The sequence below is a fragment of the Gossypium hirsutum genome, chromosome A13 (assembly GCF_007990345.1).
Source record: "Gossypium hirsutum isolate 1008001.06 chromosome A13, Gossypium_hirsutum_v2.1, whole genome shotgun sequence".
NCBI classification, from domain to species: domain Eukaryota; kingdom Viridiplantae; phylum Streptophyta; class Magnoliopsida; order Malvales; family Malvaceae; genus Gossypium; species Gossypium hirsutum.
Genome location: NC_053436.1, coordinates 49,135,567 through 49,152,965, shown reverse-complemented (window position 1 = coordinate 49,152,965; position 17,399 = coordinate 49,135,567). Strand labels below are relative to the sequence as shown.

Sequence of the window (17,399 nt, the reverse complement as noted above, 5' to 3'; positions counted from 1 at the left end):
TTAGAACGTTTTGCTATAAATAATTCAAAAAAGGTACACAATCTCCAATATCAAGCTTTCATCTTTCTTTCGATGATAGTCTTGAGACAACAAAAGAAAAAAAAGAGTGAGAAAATTTTCTTATGTTTCAGTAGTACTAAGTCTCATGTTTGCAATATTAGACATACATCGGGATATTTGTTTTGCAATAAGATTAGTGAGTCGATATCAAGCGAATCTTGATACAAGATACTAACAAACAATTAAGCATATACTCAAGTATTTACATAGAACAAGAGATTATATATGCTAGTATATTTAAAAAGGGATTTAACTCTCATTGGATATATTGATTCGAACATTCAATCATGTGGAGATTAAAAATAATCAACATTAAGTTGTGTTTATGTCCTAAGGTTTTTGTCCTAAGTTGCATAGCAATAATGTAGAGAAATGTCGAGCAAAGTTGTACCGTAGACTCCACTATAGAAGCCAAATATATGATTGCTGCTAACGCAAAAAAAAAAAAAAAAAACCCACCTTGGCCTCACAAGTTCCTCATAGATCTCGAAATCATTCCTAATATAAAAAAATACATACAAATAATACAATTTAATCACAAGACCTCAAAACCTTCCTTCCAAATTTAGTTTTCTTATAGATAACTTTGATTTCTCATTAACATAAATTCGATTTGCAAATTTATACGAGATTCCTGCAACATAAATTACTACCAATAGACACCACGGAGAGATAAATGCAAGAATAAGACTTCGAGATCGTTGGCAGTTACAACCTTGCTAAAACCCAACTCCATTTATATTCAGTAACTATTCGGGAATACTAGTTAAATATTAAAAGCTATAAGAAAAAAAGATATTTTAATATTAAATATAAAACTGATCGCAAGTCAAATCATTTATTTCAGCAATTATCATACAGGTAGGAAGGAGCGGCTATCTCAAACCCGCGCTATTGATGCAACTCAAGCTTGACCGTAATCACCTGCCAAAATACCACCCATGCCTCCTCGTTATATCAAAATTTAAAGAATGAACAAGCAGAAAGAGCGACCTCAACCTGAGTCCACCCATAAGATATAGAGTCAAAATGTCCAGAAACAAGAAACTGAATGGCTTTTGATCAAGTTAAAGGAAAACATAAGCATCCAGAAAATTCTGAAAACCAAAGCAGCCCCCACGTCATAATCTGCGGAAGTAACCAGTCAAGATAACAAATGCAGAATATCTAAAGCAAGCAGCTATACACAATGAAGCATGGAACAACGAGTCAGTTAAGTACAGCATATACATCATACAACTACTAGTACATACACTGCCATGTTAAAAGTAGTCCAATGCAGACCACATTTCCCCCCTTTTTTTTTCTTTTTTTTCTTTTTTTTGTTATACACATCAGGTCCACTGGGAAACCTTATCACCAGGAACCATATGAATGTAAAATTCTTTTGAAGTTACCAGAAAATATCATCTATTGCTATTGAGGTAGATGGCCGAGACTCTTCTTCCTCTATCTCCAACTCTGACTCAGGCTCCCTGGAACCAAATTCAGCCAACTCTATATCAGCAAGGTTCTTCAGGTCAACAATTGAGAGCTCATCTAAATGGTTCACCACCAAGTCTGCAGCCCCAAGCTCATATACTGGATGCTTGCTAGCAATCGTCACACACTTCATCCATGCATCATGAGCAGCTTCAACTGTCTGATTAGAGTTCCCAAACACAATGCAGCGCTCAGGTATAAATTTCAGAAGCTGTGCAGCATAAACAAACATTTCAGGATCTGGTTTTCCCCGGTAAACATCTTCTGCCGCAACAATGACGCTGAAGAACCCTTCCATCCCAATGGGTCGAATGGCAGTCTCAAGAACTTTTCTTGGCCGGGTAGATACCAATGCCATTGGTATCTTGTAACGTGTCAAGGCATGTAGAAACTCTTGGGAACCATTACGTAATCTATATATCCCACCTTGCAGAGCTTGGTAAACTTCTTCCCTCCTTGCAGCCATTCTTCTCAATTGTGCTGGATCTCTTGACCAGCACAAAACTTCCGAAATTGCTTGCTCATTTTTCATCCCTTCTATTCTTCTGAGGATAAAGGCAGGGGGAGGAGATTTTCCTTCTTCCTCAGCAAGAGCCAGCCAGGCTTGCTTCTCAAGCTGAGGATTATCTTCAACTATAACTCCTTCCCATTCAAATAAAGCGCCTAACCAACCACAGCCCATCCTTTCTTGTCGAAGCAAGGGATTGTGTAAAGAAGGATTATCAGCTCTATTCTCCGGCGACCATAAGCGAGGCTTTTGCTCTACACTAGTATCAAGCAGATAACTCCAGTTTCTTGGTGCTTTTCCTTCATATGCATAAACCTCTTTTGTCAGCTCCATTGCAAGCGCCTTGATGGATGAATTAACTAACCTTTCCACTCTCAATCTTGGCGAAGGAGGAACAACGATCGTTTTGCCAATAAATTCTTTGAAAGGAGACAGGCAGTTACTCAAAGATTTTTGTTTGCAGGAGACATCCCTAGCGGAAAATCTTCCACATAAAGGGCGGTGTCCAAGAAGTGAAGTTGTTGCAATCGACTCTACCATCACCATGTTTAAACAAAACAGGTAGCAATATCTACACCCCCAAACTATATCTTAATAAGATCTTATTTACGCTTCAAATCCCTGTGAACTCTGCTGAATCGAAAGAAACGATTGAGATTAGATAACAAAGATTCAAACTTTCGTCAAGATACATCCAATTCTCCCATCAGCCATCCAGATAAACCCTAAAACAATTTACTAAAAACACCAAGCTATTGTAAGAACGCTGCACGAAGAAAACCCTAAAGTGATTCTTTATCACCAAAAATAAAGGCGAATAATTAAAACAACTTTGTCAAATTAAAAATCTCAATCATAAAAATTAAAAATAAAAATAAAAACAGAAGAAAGAAGTCCTCTTTTAAGGAAAATGAAAGATGACCCATTAACGTTAAACAACGGCATATTAAAAAGAAGCACAGACAGAAAAACGCTGAAAATATCCAACAATCAACAAAAAAAATTAAAAATAATTCAGCTCAAATGACATGTAAATAGAGAATAAATATGAAAATGAAAGAAGCAGCTGAAGAACCTCGGAAGGAAAGAGTTGTTGACGAAAGATGCTACGGCTGTTATGACAAAGAGAGAGAATAGATTCTCCTCCTAAGAATAATTTGTCAATCTCCTTTCCTCTTGTACTTGTTAAAGAAGAAAAAAGATTTTACTATTTTTATTTTCTTAGAAATTACTTTTTCGGTGTGTGGTTTGAAATAAATAAATTTATGGAAGGAAAAGAAGACCGGTGATGGCCGTGGAAGAGTGTCAACGGTTCAAAGTGGGATCCACTTTTTAGACTTGCAAATTGTAATCATCTCTTTTGCTACGTGGTTTCAACGGACCATTTTCATTTCACTTAAAAAACTGTTTTTGATTAGCTCGTCCCAGCCAGCCACATTTTCCGAACAGTTTCATGTCCCATTCGTATTCCTCTTTTTTTAAAAAATTAAGGTTAATGTTCCCTAAAATTTATCTGAATGAGTAATATGAAATCTGTACCAAAATATTTCAATGTAATATTTGAAATTTTGTGTCATAATATGTCCCAAGACAAGTGGCGAAGCTAGGGGCTGACATGGCCCCGGCCCCGACTCCCTAAAATATAAAATTATTATTTAGACTCTTAAAATTTTTTAAAAGTTTTAAATTAGTAAAGGTAAAATTATATTTTGATTCTTTTAAAATTATAAAAATTTAATTTAATTCTTTACAAATTATAAAGATATAAACTATAAAAAATTAAAATTTCATTCGGCCCTTCTTAAATATTATTCTGGCTTTGCCCCTGCTAAAAAACTTAACTCTGTTAAAATTTTGAGTTGATATGCCATTATTCATTGGTGCAAGTTTTTGTCTATTTTGTGTATATAATTTTGGTTGGAGATTTTTAGGAGATTGTGCAACAAATTAGACCTGCTTTTTGTTACCTGGAAGGAAACTAATATTTTCTTATCTTAATATTTTCCATGCTCTAATGGTAATTGATATGAGCAAAACCTTAATGATAATATTTTATCTTTTACAAGTTAGATGCGCATGTACTTAATTTCTTATATATATTGAAGCTTTGTTGTTCCGGTGAGAGTAAATCTGAAAAAACAAATTATGATACTCGAGATAATCTCTTAATAACATGACAAGCAAACTGATCATGGGAGAAATAAGAATGACTAGATCAAGCCCTAGAATGACTAAATCAAGCCCTTCACCATGCCCAAGACAAAGCCCAAGCCTAAGGCTCTCCACTACTTCAATCTCTATTTGCAAGTGGTTCTTGCAAATGGGTTTAATGCATTTCTACATATGTAACACTTCAAAATTTGAAATTAGGGATTAATTTGTTAAATGCATAAATTCTAGGGTTTTATTGTGAAATGATGACAAATATGGGTTGTTTCAAGCTCCCTTGCATGTTTAGTTAACATGGATTTTTATTAAAATGGTTAGATTTTAAGTTATTAGTCTAAGGACTAAATTGTGAAAAAATTAAAATTTTAGGGGTAAAATAATAATTTTGCATAAATATGAACTATGGATTAAATTGAATACTATAAGTTTTAAAGGGATTGAAATTTTCTATTTAGATCAAGATAGACCATGTTCAGACCTAGATCAAGGCAAAGCAAAAGCTTCAGAATAGCTCGATTTAACTTCTACGCCCTAGTCGTCAAGGTAAGTTCGTATAATTGGTTATCGAATTAAAGCTATTTCAAATCATATGTTATTATGTTATTTATAATGCGAATTGATCGATGTATAAACAAATCAATGCTATGACGGTTATTGAGTCTCGATTGAACCTTAGGAATTCGCAGGATACAAATGACATGTCATTAGGGATTTCATGTTTCGAGTGCTGGTCTTAAATGTCCTATCGATGGCTGAGGTACTGTATTTGTTGCAGATACTCCACAGCTCATATGAGCAGCATCGTGTAGCTTACATTCTGACCCACAGTGTAACACCCCTTACCCGTATTCAACGCCGGAACAGGGTACGAGGCATTACCAGACTTAAACACAAGTAAACATACAATTTCGAGCCATAAATTTGGCATCAAATTAAATCTTTTTACAATTAATCATAAAGTCCCTATTACGAGCCTACGAGGCCCAAAACATGCATTGGAGGTGGTTCGGGACTAAACCGAGAAATTTAGAAAATTTTACAACACTTAGAAATTTTTTTGCCTAAACAGGGGTCACACGCCCTTGTGGCTTGGGGTACGCCCATATGGGCAGGCCGTGTAGTCACACATGCCCTTGTCCCTAACCCGTGTAACTTTCTTTTTGTCACCTAAGAAAAAATTGAAGTCACACGGCTAAGACACGTGCCTGTGTCCCGAGGCCTTGTCCTTTACACAGGGGACACACGCCCGTGCCTCTGCCCGTGTGCTCAATTCTGAGCATTCTATTTTGCAACAAATTTAGGTGCAGGGGACATGGCCAAATCACACGTCCATGGGGCTGACCATGTGTCACACATAGCCTAGACACATGCCCATGTGTCTACCCGTGTGGACTATAATAAGGCTATTTACCAAGCCATTGGCCACCCTTATTCACACATACACTTACCCTAATTCAAAGGCACAAAACAATACATACTTAGGCAACCAAAACATCCACATTCATGGTTAAAACATATCAACTTTATATCTTTATCTAACATATTAACTACATTTATTAAGCCCTAAATCAAACATACAAATCTCACATTCATTAGGTTTTATTCAATTACTATCTAGTTACCAAATTATACTCAAATTCATCATCTCATCAATAGGTCACAATTCCAAACATTACACAATTATGCCATAAATCACATTTCCAAATATTTCATATTCACCAAGTATATCATGATCATATCACCATAGATATTGACACATATATGAATATTCTTAGGTTACAACCATGTTGCCACTATAAGCCAACTTACACGGCCAAATAGAAAAACAAGCCTTTGACGATTACAAGCCATTACATTGGCTAAAATCATATGACGTATATAACAAAATGACCAAGTCCATATACATGCCATAACTCAAAATACTTGAATTTATCAATACCCAAAATGATAGCTTGATAGTGTGATAGGATCTCCGGCGATCTCCAACTCGAGCTAGCTTGACGGCACTATAAAACATGGGAAAGGAAGGGGGTAAGCTATATAGCTTAGTGAGTCCGTATGAAAATAATAAACAACTCTTACCAATCATTTACCAAGTCCAATAATATAAACACAAGATAATATAAATTGCATTAAAACCCACAGTTATAACTTATTCAGTCACATTATTTGCTCTATCAATTTGCAAGCATAATTTAACATGTCTTGACATTAGCCTAACAATCGTAATCTTTCCATTATAACAGATTACCACAATCAACCAATCATTTCAAACCTCATAATAACATGCACATTAATAATGAGTATTCACATTTCAAGCATATATTTTAACATCTTTCAATTATTTAAAGCTCATATCTTCCCATAATCATTTTAATAGGCAATTATGCCAATCTTTCCTCTTTCTCATATTCGACGAATCACAATTCGTGTGAATAAAACATGTTATATCATAACTCAATTTGGCCTGGAAACCAATTACACAATCGCCAACCGAATTTACCATGTATTTCATACATCACAAATATAGACCAATAATCACAAGGCTTTCACAAAAACATTCTCATGAAAACCATGAATTCACAATATCATGAAGTCAATGCTTATAAACTTTATGTACATACCTATACTAATTCGTAATACTTACATGCTCTTTTTCTTCTTTGACATACCCATTAAATTACCTATTGAACCACTTGGAATACTAAAGGGTACTCGGGAATCGCGTACTCACAGTACCGTACCAATGCCATATCCTAGTTATAGTCTTACATGTAATCTCGTATCAATGCCAATAGCCCAGCTATGGTCTTACACAAAGTCTCATATCGATTCCATATCCCAGATATGGTCTTACATGTAGTCTCATATTGGTGCCATATCCCAGATATGGTCTTACACGTAGTCTTAGTAACCCTAATGTCATGACATTTATATCCTATCTATTCCTAAGGTTCAACTGGGATTTTCACGCTTGTCATAACTTTGTCGAATACGTCCATAGGTCAATCACAATTCATACAATAATAAAGCATTTAAACATGATTAAAACAATACATTATTTATATACGAACTTAACTCGGCATAAAAATGGCAAAAAGGGCCTAACCGTCAAATACTTATTTTTTCCCCGTTCTAATTTCGAACCTCGTTTTTCTTGATCTATAATATACATTTGACTTATTTAATCATTATAATATTCAAATCAGCCCAAAATCACATTATGAAAAAATTACATTTTTCCCTAAAGTTTGACATTTTTACAATTTAGTCCCTAGGCTCGTAAAATGAAATGTACTCAATTTCTTCAACAGCCATGCCTAGCCAAACCTTATACATGCTTATAGCAGCCTAAAGCTTTCTTTTATTTTCACTTTAACACCTATTTTACAATATTTTACAAATAGGTCCTTTTAGGCATTTTCATCGAAAATCACTTAGCAAAAGTCGTTTATCATACACCAAACATACATTTCCTACCATTAGACATCAAAATACACAAATATCCATCATGGGTAAAATTTTAGACCTTGATTATTTCTTAAATTAGTGGTAGAAATTGATAGATCATGTTACGAGGATTCCAAAATCATAAAAATCATTAAAAATGGCTAGAACGGACTTACAATCGAGCTTGGAAGCTTGAAAAACCCTAGACATTGTTTCTTCTAGGTACATTCGGCGATGGGGTAGAAGATGAGCAAAAATTGGCTTTTAATTTGGCTTTTTAATTCATTTAATTACCAAATTACTAAAATGCCTTTAATGAAAAACTTTAGAAACATACCTAACCATGTCCATTTTTGTCCAAAAACTTAACCAATGGTGTAATTACCATTTAAGGACCTCCAATTTAAAATTTCATAGCAATTAGACACCTCTAACATGTAAAACTCAACTTTTACACTTTTTATAATTTAGTCATTTTGACTAAATTTAGTGCCCAAACGTCAAAATTTTCGAACGAAATTTTTGAGAAATCATTCGATAAAATTGTAGACCATAAAAATATAATAAAAATAAAATTTTCTACATCAAATTTGTGGTCCCGAAACCACTATTTTGACTAGACCCAAACTCGAAGCTGTGTGAGCCCATTTCACAGCTCGTGTGAGTAAGCCCATTTCACAACTCGTGTGAGCAATAATGTAAAGAAAGGTTATGGTTATGTAAAGGCACACTTCATGTAAAGCCCAGCACTAGTCGAGTAATCAACAAGATTTTTGCGCCCAGCGCTAGTTGGATTAACTGACAACGATTTGTTCATCTTATATAAAGTCCTTAATACCACCATTCATAATCTAATCAATCACAACAATAACCAAAAGGCATCGTTAATCTTTTTCATACTCATTTTCATATTATTCTATAATACTCCATTCAATCGAATTAATCGATTATATTAAAAGATGTAATTCAATATTACATACAACTGACTAATTTAATTAAAATAAATAGTTCGAGTCAGGGACTACGAACTTACCAAAAAGTTACATTGCTTTTGATGATCAATGTCTATTACTCGACGACTTTCTCTTTCCCTTGATTAACAATCGCTCTACTTGTTTCTTGATCTAAGTATAATAATTCAATTGAATTAACTACCTCATAATCACAACAATTCAAAAATTTATCTTAATAATAAAATTTTCACACATTTACCCTCAACAATTCAATCTCATTTAATTTAATCCTTTCTTCACATTTAGTCAATTAGCATTTTTAAATTCCATATATAACTAACCAAAATTATAAGGTCCCCAAAACAGTTCCCTAAATAGCACAATTCTTTAATTTAAACCATGTTTAAATCCTTGAAAGCTAACACAAGCAAAAAACACTACACAAGGTAAACCTTTTTCAAACCATTAAAATTAATAACTCAATCAACATTTCTAGCACCATGAGCAGTCCCAAAAATCAGTCCCTATACTTAACATAATTTATTAATTTAGTCCCCCAACTAGCTTGGTCTAGCTCCAAGGGTTCTAAAAATGTAAAATCTATTAAAAACGAAGGCATAAAATACTTACATGCAAGGCATTCAACAACAAAAGTTTGAGTTCTCCCCCTCCTATGGTGCTTTTCGGTCAAGAAGAAAACATTAAAGAAAATGACCACTTTTTCTTTTTCTTTTCTTTTTTTTTATCAAGTTTTCTCTTCCTATCCACTAGCTGTTAAACATCTTTGTTTTATTTTTTTTATTATAATAGTATTAACATACCACCCATATATATTACTTAACATAATACATATATATTATATACATATACTTATGCCATGACCGACCACTTATTTAAGCAACAAGGGTATAATTGCTTTTTAAGTCCTTTAGTTATGAATTATATTATAATTTAATAATAATTACATTTTTATTACTTAAGCAATTAAGTCCCTATACATTAATTTAAAACTAATTCGACCAAAAGCTCCGATTCGAGATTCAATTAGTTTCTAGCATAACTCTACAAATATTTAATAAAAATCTTTACAAGCCTGGTTCACGGGACGAGATCTCGAAACCAAACTTTTTGGCACCACTGACTTTCGTGTCATTACAATTGTATTCTCTAATTACTGAATCCTAGTATGGTGTCCATACAAACTATATTAAAATAAAAAAAAAATTAGTTTCTTATATACTATTAAATCTCAAATCAAATATCGTAATAAAATCATTCAAATTTTAAAAAAAATACTTACCTTCACTTCAAATCATTGGTCTAACAGAAGTCGTATATCTCGCAGCTCCTTTAATAGTCTCACGTAACTTGGCCCATAATTCCAATTATCGAAATAATTTGTTAACAAAATAATTTAAACTTTAAATTATTTTATCACGGTAAATAGATTATCTAATTAATTTTACCTTGTTATGAGTGGGGACGTGAAAGGATAGTTTGCTTCAAGAAGTAAAAATGGCAATTGATACTGCGCCCATGACTACAGTAGTAGCATGCAACCATCAATTTTAATTTTCCATAGTTGAGTTGCCCGACATATCTCCCGGTACAAGGTTGCCAACACGGTAGACCTCCAATTGAGTTCGTCTGCTTCTTTAAAGTTGACGAGTTTCAGCAGCCACCTTAAATGGACCAGATTTCGTAACTTATCTAACATTAGGATAACCCCGGTTATCATAAGGATGTAAGCCTGAGCGTGTTATCTTTTTTGACTTCAGTCGAATCCTTATCGAGCTCACCGAAAATTCTTCTTAACCAAGCCATTTCTATCCGGCCTCCAAAAATTGTCTTCGAAACTATCCTTAAAACTTCGTCACATATGACTTTCCAATTAGTGTGAACAGTCTCGATCACTACATGCCCATCCATTTCTAACCCAAGCCTTAACTGCATGTCTTCCAGAGTTATAATACACTCGCCACATGAAATACGGAGAATGTGCATCTCGAGTCTTCACCTTTCCACCAATGCACTTAAGAGTGTTGGGTCCAACTTACACCCCCTACCTACGAGGGCCATCTACGAAAAACCAATTCTCCCAAGTATTGTTCGATCAAGGGTGATGGAGGAGCTGATAAATTACAAATGTTGGATTGCAAAATTCGATCTTCCACCTATTAAAGGGAAAAAAATATAAAATTTAAATTCAAATATAACAAAAAAATATAAAAATTATACAATATTAAAATATAAAAAAAAATATTCTTACCATTTACAATTGATCGACGAAAATGTGGTTCTTCTCATGACAAATTAGAGAATTTACCATTAATAATTTTGAAAAAAAACCCGAATAATTTGTATTAGAGCCATTTTTTAGGCGGGACCAATTCCTAATAAACAAGCCTAAATTTTTAATTAAAATCGACTCAAACACGACTCGACCCACCTCTAATCTTGGGTTTCTCCTCAAATTTCTTTCATTTATCCATTTTCACTAACCCCGTGCTCGCCCTTTTCTTATCTTTGATCATCTTTTCTGCTGAAAAGGTTTGCACTTTTGGGTGGTTTCTTTTTGGAATTACAGGACTCTCAAACAACTTTTGGCATTGTTCATTGAAAAGGGTGTTGCTTTCTGGTGGAGTTTTTAAATGTAGAATTAATGGTTCGGTTTTTTCTATTCGCATATATAGATCTCCTTTTTCTACCCTTTGCAGCTTTTCTTTTTTCTGATTCTTTTTATGAATTATTTGTATCAACCAAAGGTTTGCTTTTATTCTTTTATAGATTAGAAGGCTTTAGAAAGTTGAAACCAAGAATTTCCATTTTTTGGGCTTTGTTAGTTAATTCTGAGTGTCTTTTTTTTTTTGTTGGAAGCAGTTTAAGAATTGTATTCATGGAGTGGTCTGATCGTTAGATTGGAAGTGGCAAAGTGTATTGGGCAATTTTTATTTAAGGTAAATTATTCAAGTGATTTGAAATGAAACTCCAAAGGAATAGTTATTTCAAGGCTGTGATTTCAAAAGGGTTGTTTTCAGATGAGAAATTTAAGAGATTGAAAAACCAATCAAGGCAATGTGAATTGGTAATATGATTCTTGCCTATGAATTCGGAAGGAATTGATTAGATTTGGTGAAAAGGAATTCTACGGTTGAAGGATATTGGTAGATTAATCTGCACATTAGCTATCTGGAAGTTGGAAAAGTTTCTTAAAGTAAGCAAGTTCTGACGGATCCATCTACTGAAAACAGGGTTGTGGCTGTCTAGCTGTTCTGGAGTGCATATTAAGCATTATCAGGGCCCTCCAAATGGGGTCCTGCTTTTCTGCTGAAAGCAGGAGTCCTCTCTCTGGTTCGCCTTTGTCCCCTCATCCAGCTTTTGACTACCGGAAGAAGAGGAATTCAAGGAAGAAATCAGGGTCTGTTGACTTCAGAAAGGAAGAACAATTGCATAGGATTCCAGGGAGGTTGTTCTTGAATGGCTCCAGTGGTGTTGCTTCCCTTTATACTCAACAAGGCAAGAAAGGAACCAACCAAGATGCCATGATTGTTTGGGAGGTTAGCTCCTTTTATCCATTTTCACATGAATCCTGTTTCTATCAAACTGGTCAACCAATTGTAGTTTAATGTATTTGATTTTGTGTCTTGTTTTCTTGGTAGCTTTGAAACAATCAATATATCTTATGATAGGAGTGTAATATTTACTGGATGAACAAACTTTCCCTTTTTCTCTGGTTGCTTTTCACTCGCTGGTACTGCAGTAACATAAAACTTACAAAAACAACTTGAAAGTAATGTAAAATTAGAGGGAAAGGAACATCTTCATATTAATTGACCGAACTTCTCCACTTTCTTTTAGGATATTATTTAATCATTTAGTTTCTATATGCAGTGATACTTCCGTGGTGGTGAAATTCTATCATTGTTTTTCTAGTTTGAACTTTCTACATGTCTCTGTTTGGGTACTCTATGTTTTAACACACCTTGGAAATCATTTTAGGCTAGTTATCTTTATTTTCTTGATGGAGAGGACTCCAATGTCAACAGAGGGAGAGAAAGGCCAAAAAGGATATGACTGAAAACTAGAAAAAACATGAATTTTACTAAGCTTATTGACAGTATGGTCAAAGATAGAGTATGGTGGTGCATTATAATCCATGTACCTGACCCTATACTGGGGAAATGTTTTTGTTGTTGTTTATAGGAGCGTAAACATTGATTATGGTAAGGCCTTTAGACTGGATAATGCCAGAAGGTTTTTAACTCTTTTCTGCAGTTGGGCATTTGCTGGTGAAGAAGGCCAAGACATTGAATTTTTTTTTACCTGGAACATGTAATGCATTTAATGGGAAAAAGGCTCCTTGATCTTTGTATTACATACTGATAATACGGTTACTAATATTTTTCTTCTGCATTATCACGTTCCATTTCTCACCATCTATGGCTGTTGTTTCCAGAATTTTGGTTCTAGAACAGATATGGTTTTCTGTGGTGTATTTGATGGCCATTGTCCCTATGGTCATATGGTAGCAAAGAAAGTGAGGGACCATCTTCCCTTAAAACTGAGTGCTCACTGGGAAGTTAATATATCCAGTGAGGATGTTCTCAGAGGGATCAGTTTGAACACTGCAGGAAGTGTGAACTCTGAAGAAACTGCTCTTATATCTGCTGATGAGGAGTCTAGGGCCTCTGTAGATCTTGATGTAACAGAAAAGAACCCAGAGGTATTTAAGACCTTTAAAGAGTCTTTTCTGAAGGCTTTTAAGGTGATGGATAGGGAACTTAGATTGCATATTGCATGCTAATATTGATTGCTTCTGTAGTGGGACAACAGCTGTAACTTTGGTCAAGAAGGTAAGCAGCTGCAACTTTTAAAAGCATTATTTTAAAAACTATGTTATGTTATGTTTCATTGTAATTCTCTTTGCTCTTTGTATAGGGTCCATATCTTGTTGTTGGAAATGTTGGGAACTCCAGAGCTGTCCTGGCCACAAGGGACAAAGACAATTCACTTAAAGCAGTTCAGTTGACTGTTGATCTCAAACCAAATCTTCCAGGTGTGTTTGTTTGTTTTAGTCTATATGAACCGCATCCATATGTTCAACTATATTCATGCTCTTTATTTTATTGTTTTGTGCTGAGTTTCAGACTAAAACTTATGATAGGTAAAAGAAACAGTGATTCTCATTTTGGAACTTTTGATGATTTAGACTTTTTATGCTATGTCTTCTCTATCATTTGAGATTCCTTCTGTATACTGCCCTGAGTGAACCTATCTGTAGGTTTTATATTTTATTGTTAGGAAAGGAGAAAAAAAGTGTAATTGTGGCAATACAAAATGCTATTTGTATTGTTCATCTTGTGCTATCAGCACATAAAATAATTGTTGTCTTCTGCATCATGACTGCAACAGAAGGTCCCCCTGCTGTCTATCTGATTTTTCCTCGGTTTTCTTTATGTTTTCCTTGTCCATTCTCAATACAGTTGTCATTACTTACTGGAAGCTGTTGAGAGAAGATTTCAGCAGATGACATAATGTAATATTAATTGTAGTCTTAATTGGCTTGCCAGCCTAGAAAATTCTCTCCTATATGTTTGTTGACATATTTTAGGTATAATTTCACTTTTTACGTATACATGCATCATAAAATTGGTTCAAGTTGTTAGGCAATGCGTGGCTGAAATATCTTAGAAGTTCTAAGAATATGTTTCAGCTTCTAAACCAGTTGCATATGATCGTAAAGGAGTCTGGTGAAGATCAAAACTGTTGGTTAGGATTGTTGGTTCAAATTGCTTGTATATACTACCTTTGACCTTCAACAGAGAATAAAATCAAAATTTAATTTCCTGTTCTAATCTGATTGCTTTCTTCTATTACCTATTTTTATACTTTTAACATCAAGGTCACGTTAAATACTGTTTTTTTAACCTTTACAGCGGAGGTGGAGAGAATTCGAAATTGTAAAGGTCGTGTCTTTGCTCTTCATGATGAACCTACAGTTGCCAGAGTTTGGCTGCCAAACAATGATGCACCTGGCCTTGCCATGGCACGGGCTTTTGGAGACTTTTGCGTCAAGGATTTTGGTCTGATCTCCGTGCCCGAAATTTCTTATAGATGCCTATCGGAGGAGGATGAATTTATTGTCTTGGCAACAGACGGGATAAAGGAGCCAACATGGATTCTTATTAAAAATACTGACATTTGATCCCTTTTCTCAATATCTAAGGTTTGCTTCAATATCTTGCAGATTTGGGATGTTCTTTCAAACAAAGAAATGATAGATATTATAGCATCTGCCCCAGCTTGTTCGTCTGCTGCTCGAACCTTGGTTCAAACAGCAGTTCAAGCATGGAGATACAAATATCCGACTTCAAAAGTTGATGACTGTGCTGTTGTATGCCTCTTCCTTGATTCTAACTTAAGCAATTTATCTTATGCTTCCAATACCAAGGCAAAAGTGCAGCTAACTTCAATGGATCACATTAACAATGAGACTGAGAATGTCGATAGTCTCAATGTCTTAACCAGTCTCAACTGGTCTGGAACTGTGCGAACTGACAAAGAAGAAGATTCCTCGAAGTTTAAGCAGGAAGAAGTGAATTCAGAATTAGGGTTAGAATGGTCTGCCCTTGAAGGAGTATCTCGTGTCGATACACTTTTGAATCTGCCAAGGTTTGTTCCTGGAAAGGAGGATGAGAAGGCTTGGAAATGAGGTCTGGTCAGTACTTTTTTCGTCTTTTTAATTTTTTTCATTAAATTTTGCTTTGCTTCGCTTCTTTTATGTTGGTCTTTCTATAGAAGATTGATTGATGTTGAAAATTTTGGGTCGGAGAGGTGAGCCCGGTTGTATTAGTGAGTCCGGGAATTTGTCCTTATTCTCCAGTCTAGTGTGGGTAGAATTGGAATTTTCGTAAATCCAGTTCACCGTCTATTTTTGTTTCCTTAGTATATATTATTCTATATTTTTTTTCCCTTCTAATTTCATGTGTGGTTTGTTGGCAACCGTATGTGGATAATAAAATTTTCGACAGTGAAGCCTCTTTAGGTTTCAACTTGAAGGGCTTGAGCATGATTGTATTTCATCTAGTTATTTTATTTTATTTATTTATTTTGTGTTTGTTCAGATTTGGACCTTTAGCATTTCTGTGGATATTTATTATTTGCAACAACATATTTTGTTGCATCAAATTAATCTGTTGATGACTAGCTAATTCAACTTGAATATTTGATGGAAACTTAAGTGGATGCCTATCGTATTCGTATGCAAACCTTTTACCTATAACTTCGTCTCCGTTTCTATGCTTGACTTTATTGTTTAAAATTTCTACGACGAAACTAATCTTGGTAATATTTGTAATTTTGGAAAGGGATAATATAATTTTTTACCTTAACATTTAACAATTAGGTCCATTTTGGTATTTGTATTTTTTTTGTCTACTTTGGTCTTTCAAATTCACAACTAAATTTATTTTGACTTATGAATTTGAATTTTGTCAAGATTTCTGATGATGTGATTAGTGTTATTAGAGTAGGATTGGATGGATTGAGAATTCATCGATGTAATTGTCCAAACAAAGGAGTTCAACAAATTGACTTGAAAATTGTTAGAAATTGATAAAAATGGAAAATTAAGATAAAAATTGATAGTTGAACTGGTTTAATAATTTTATTTTTATTATTATTTAGATTTTTATGAATCCTTAATTAATTAATTATTTTTGTTGGTTGGTGTTCGAATTGATTAAATTAAGAATCAGTGGTCTGACTAGTTCAATCATCGGTTCAATTATTAAAATATTGAATACGACAATTTGAAATTATATTACGTTATCATATGAAAATTTATATAATTTTTTTAAACATGCAAGTGATGATTTGACGCAATCTCATAATATTACATCAACAAACTTTTGTATTTTTCAAGTTTAGAGATAAAAATAGATCTAGTTGTTAAGTTTAATTATCAAAGTGAATAAACAAAAGTACAAATACCAAAGTAATTTTTTTTTGACAAAACCAAAGTAAACTTTTTTTTTGACAAAATCAAAGTAAACTTAATTGTTAAGTTTAGGGTTAAAAATTATATTAATTTTTTTGAAGACTGTGATATAAAAAATTATTTGATACATTATCTATGAAGCTTTTTAATTCCACAAATATACTTAAAAAATTATCTTGCCTTATGTCTCATTCCTTTTATTTATTTATTTTAATATTTATTATACTCTATAATACACTTGCTATCGTCCAACCTTATTTATAAATTTAAAAATTCTATCAAGTGTCCAATATTGTTAAAAAAATATAAAAATATGCTAAAAGATAAGTTGAAAGCAAAAATATGGCAAAATTGCTTTCGAAAAACTATCTAGCCTCTTGGAAACATAAAACCTAACTGTAACTTGAACGGTTGATTACCACTCATCTATTTCCGATACCCTTGTTATTGTCTCTCGTCTCCCTCTCCCTTTTTGCAAAATAATGACCTAGGTTTGACTATTTTTGTCATTTTCCTAGGATGAGGTGGCTTGGATCTCCTCTTATGGATGTTCCACGCCTTTATTGGAGTCCATTGACTCTTTCTGCCGCAGCTTCATTTTTGGACAGTTGGCATAGTAACTATTATTTTTCTTGGGGCTATACCTCTTACAGCTTATGTTGGCTAGACCTCTTACCGATTCATTGTGTGTATAAAATGTTTCAATTTATGATCAGATTTTCTTATAGTTTAATGTCTTTACAACGAGATATTTTTGGTAAAGTACTCCAATTACTAT

At 33.9% G+C, this 17,399-nt stretch overlaps 1 protein-coding gene and 1 pseudogene across 3 annotated transcripts; one reads left to right on the top strand and one right to left on the bottom strand.

Annotated features, from left to right (window-relative positions):
- Window positions 1–845: 845 nt before the first annotated feature.
- LOC107922580 (5-amino-6-(5-phospho-D-ribitylamino)uracil phosphatase, chloroplastic) lies at window positions 846–3,290 on the bottom strand. Of its 3 annotated transcripts, XM_016852672.2 has the most exons (3): window positions 3,126–3,290; window positions 1,458–2,680; window positions 846–984 (listed from the first exon to the last, which is right to left on the bottom strand). In XM_016852672.2, exons 2-3 carry the CDS (start codon window positions 2,594–2,596, stop codon window positions 981–983), a joined length of 1,143 nt encoding a protein of 380 aa, XP_016708161.1. In that variant the 5' UTR covers window positions 2,597–2,680; window positions 3,126–3,290; the 3' UTR covers window positions 846–980. The 3 variants fall into 3 exon arrangements, with proteins under 3 accessions (XP_016708161.1, XP_016708159.1, XP_016708160.1); XM_016852670.2 differs by lacking the exon at window positions 846–984 and having other exon boundaries at window positions 1,051–2,788; XM_016852671.2 differs by lacking the exon at window positions 846–984 and having other exon boundaries at window positions 1,051–2,683.
- A 7,766-nt stretch (window positions 3,291–11,056) lies between these two features.
- Window positions 11,057–15,745, top strand: LOC107922434 (probable protein phosphatase 2C 33; annotated as a pseudogene).
- The last annotated feature ends 1,654 nt before the right edge of the window (window positions 15,746–17,399 follow it).

What these genes read in the sequence shown, in the direction of transcription:
- LOC107922580 (XM_016852672.2), bottom strand. Translation starts at nt 2,596, where the DNA reads ATGGTGATGGTAGAGTCGATTGCAACAACTTCACTTCTTGGACACCGC.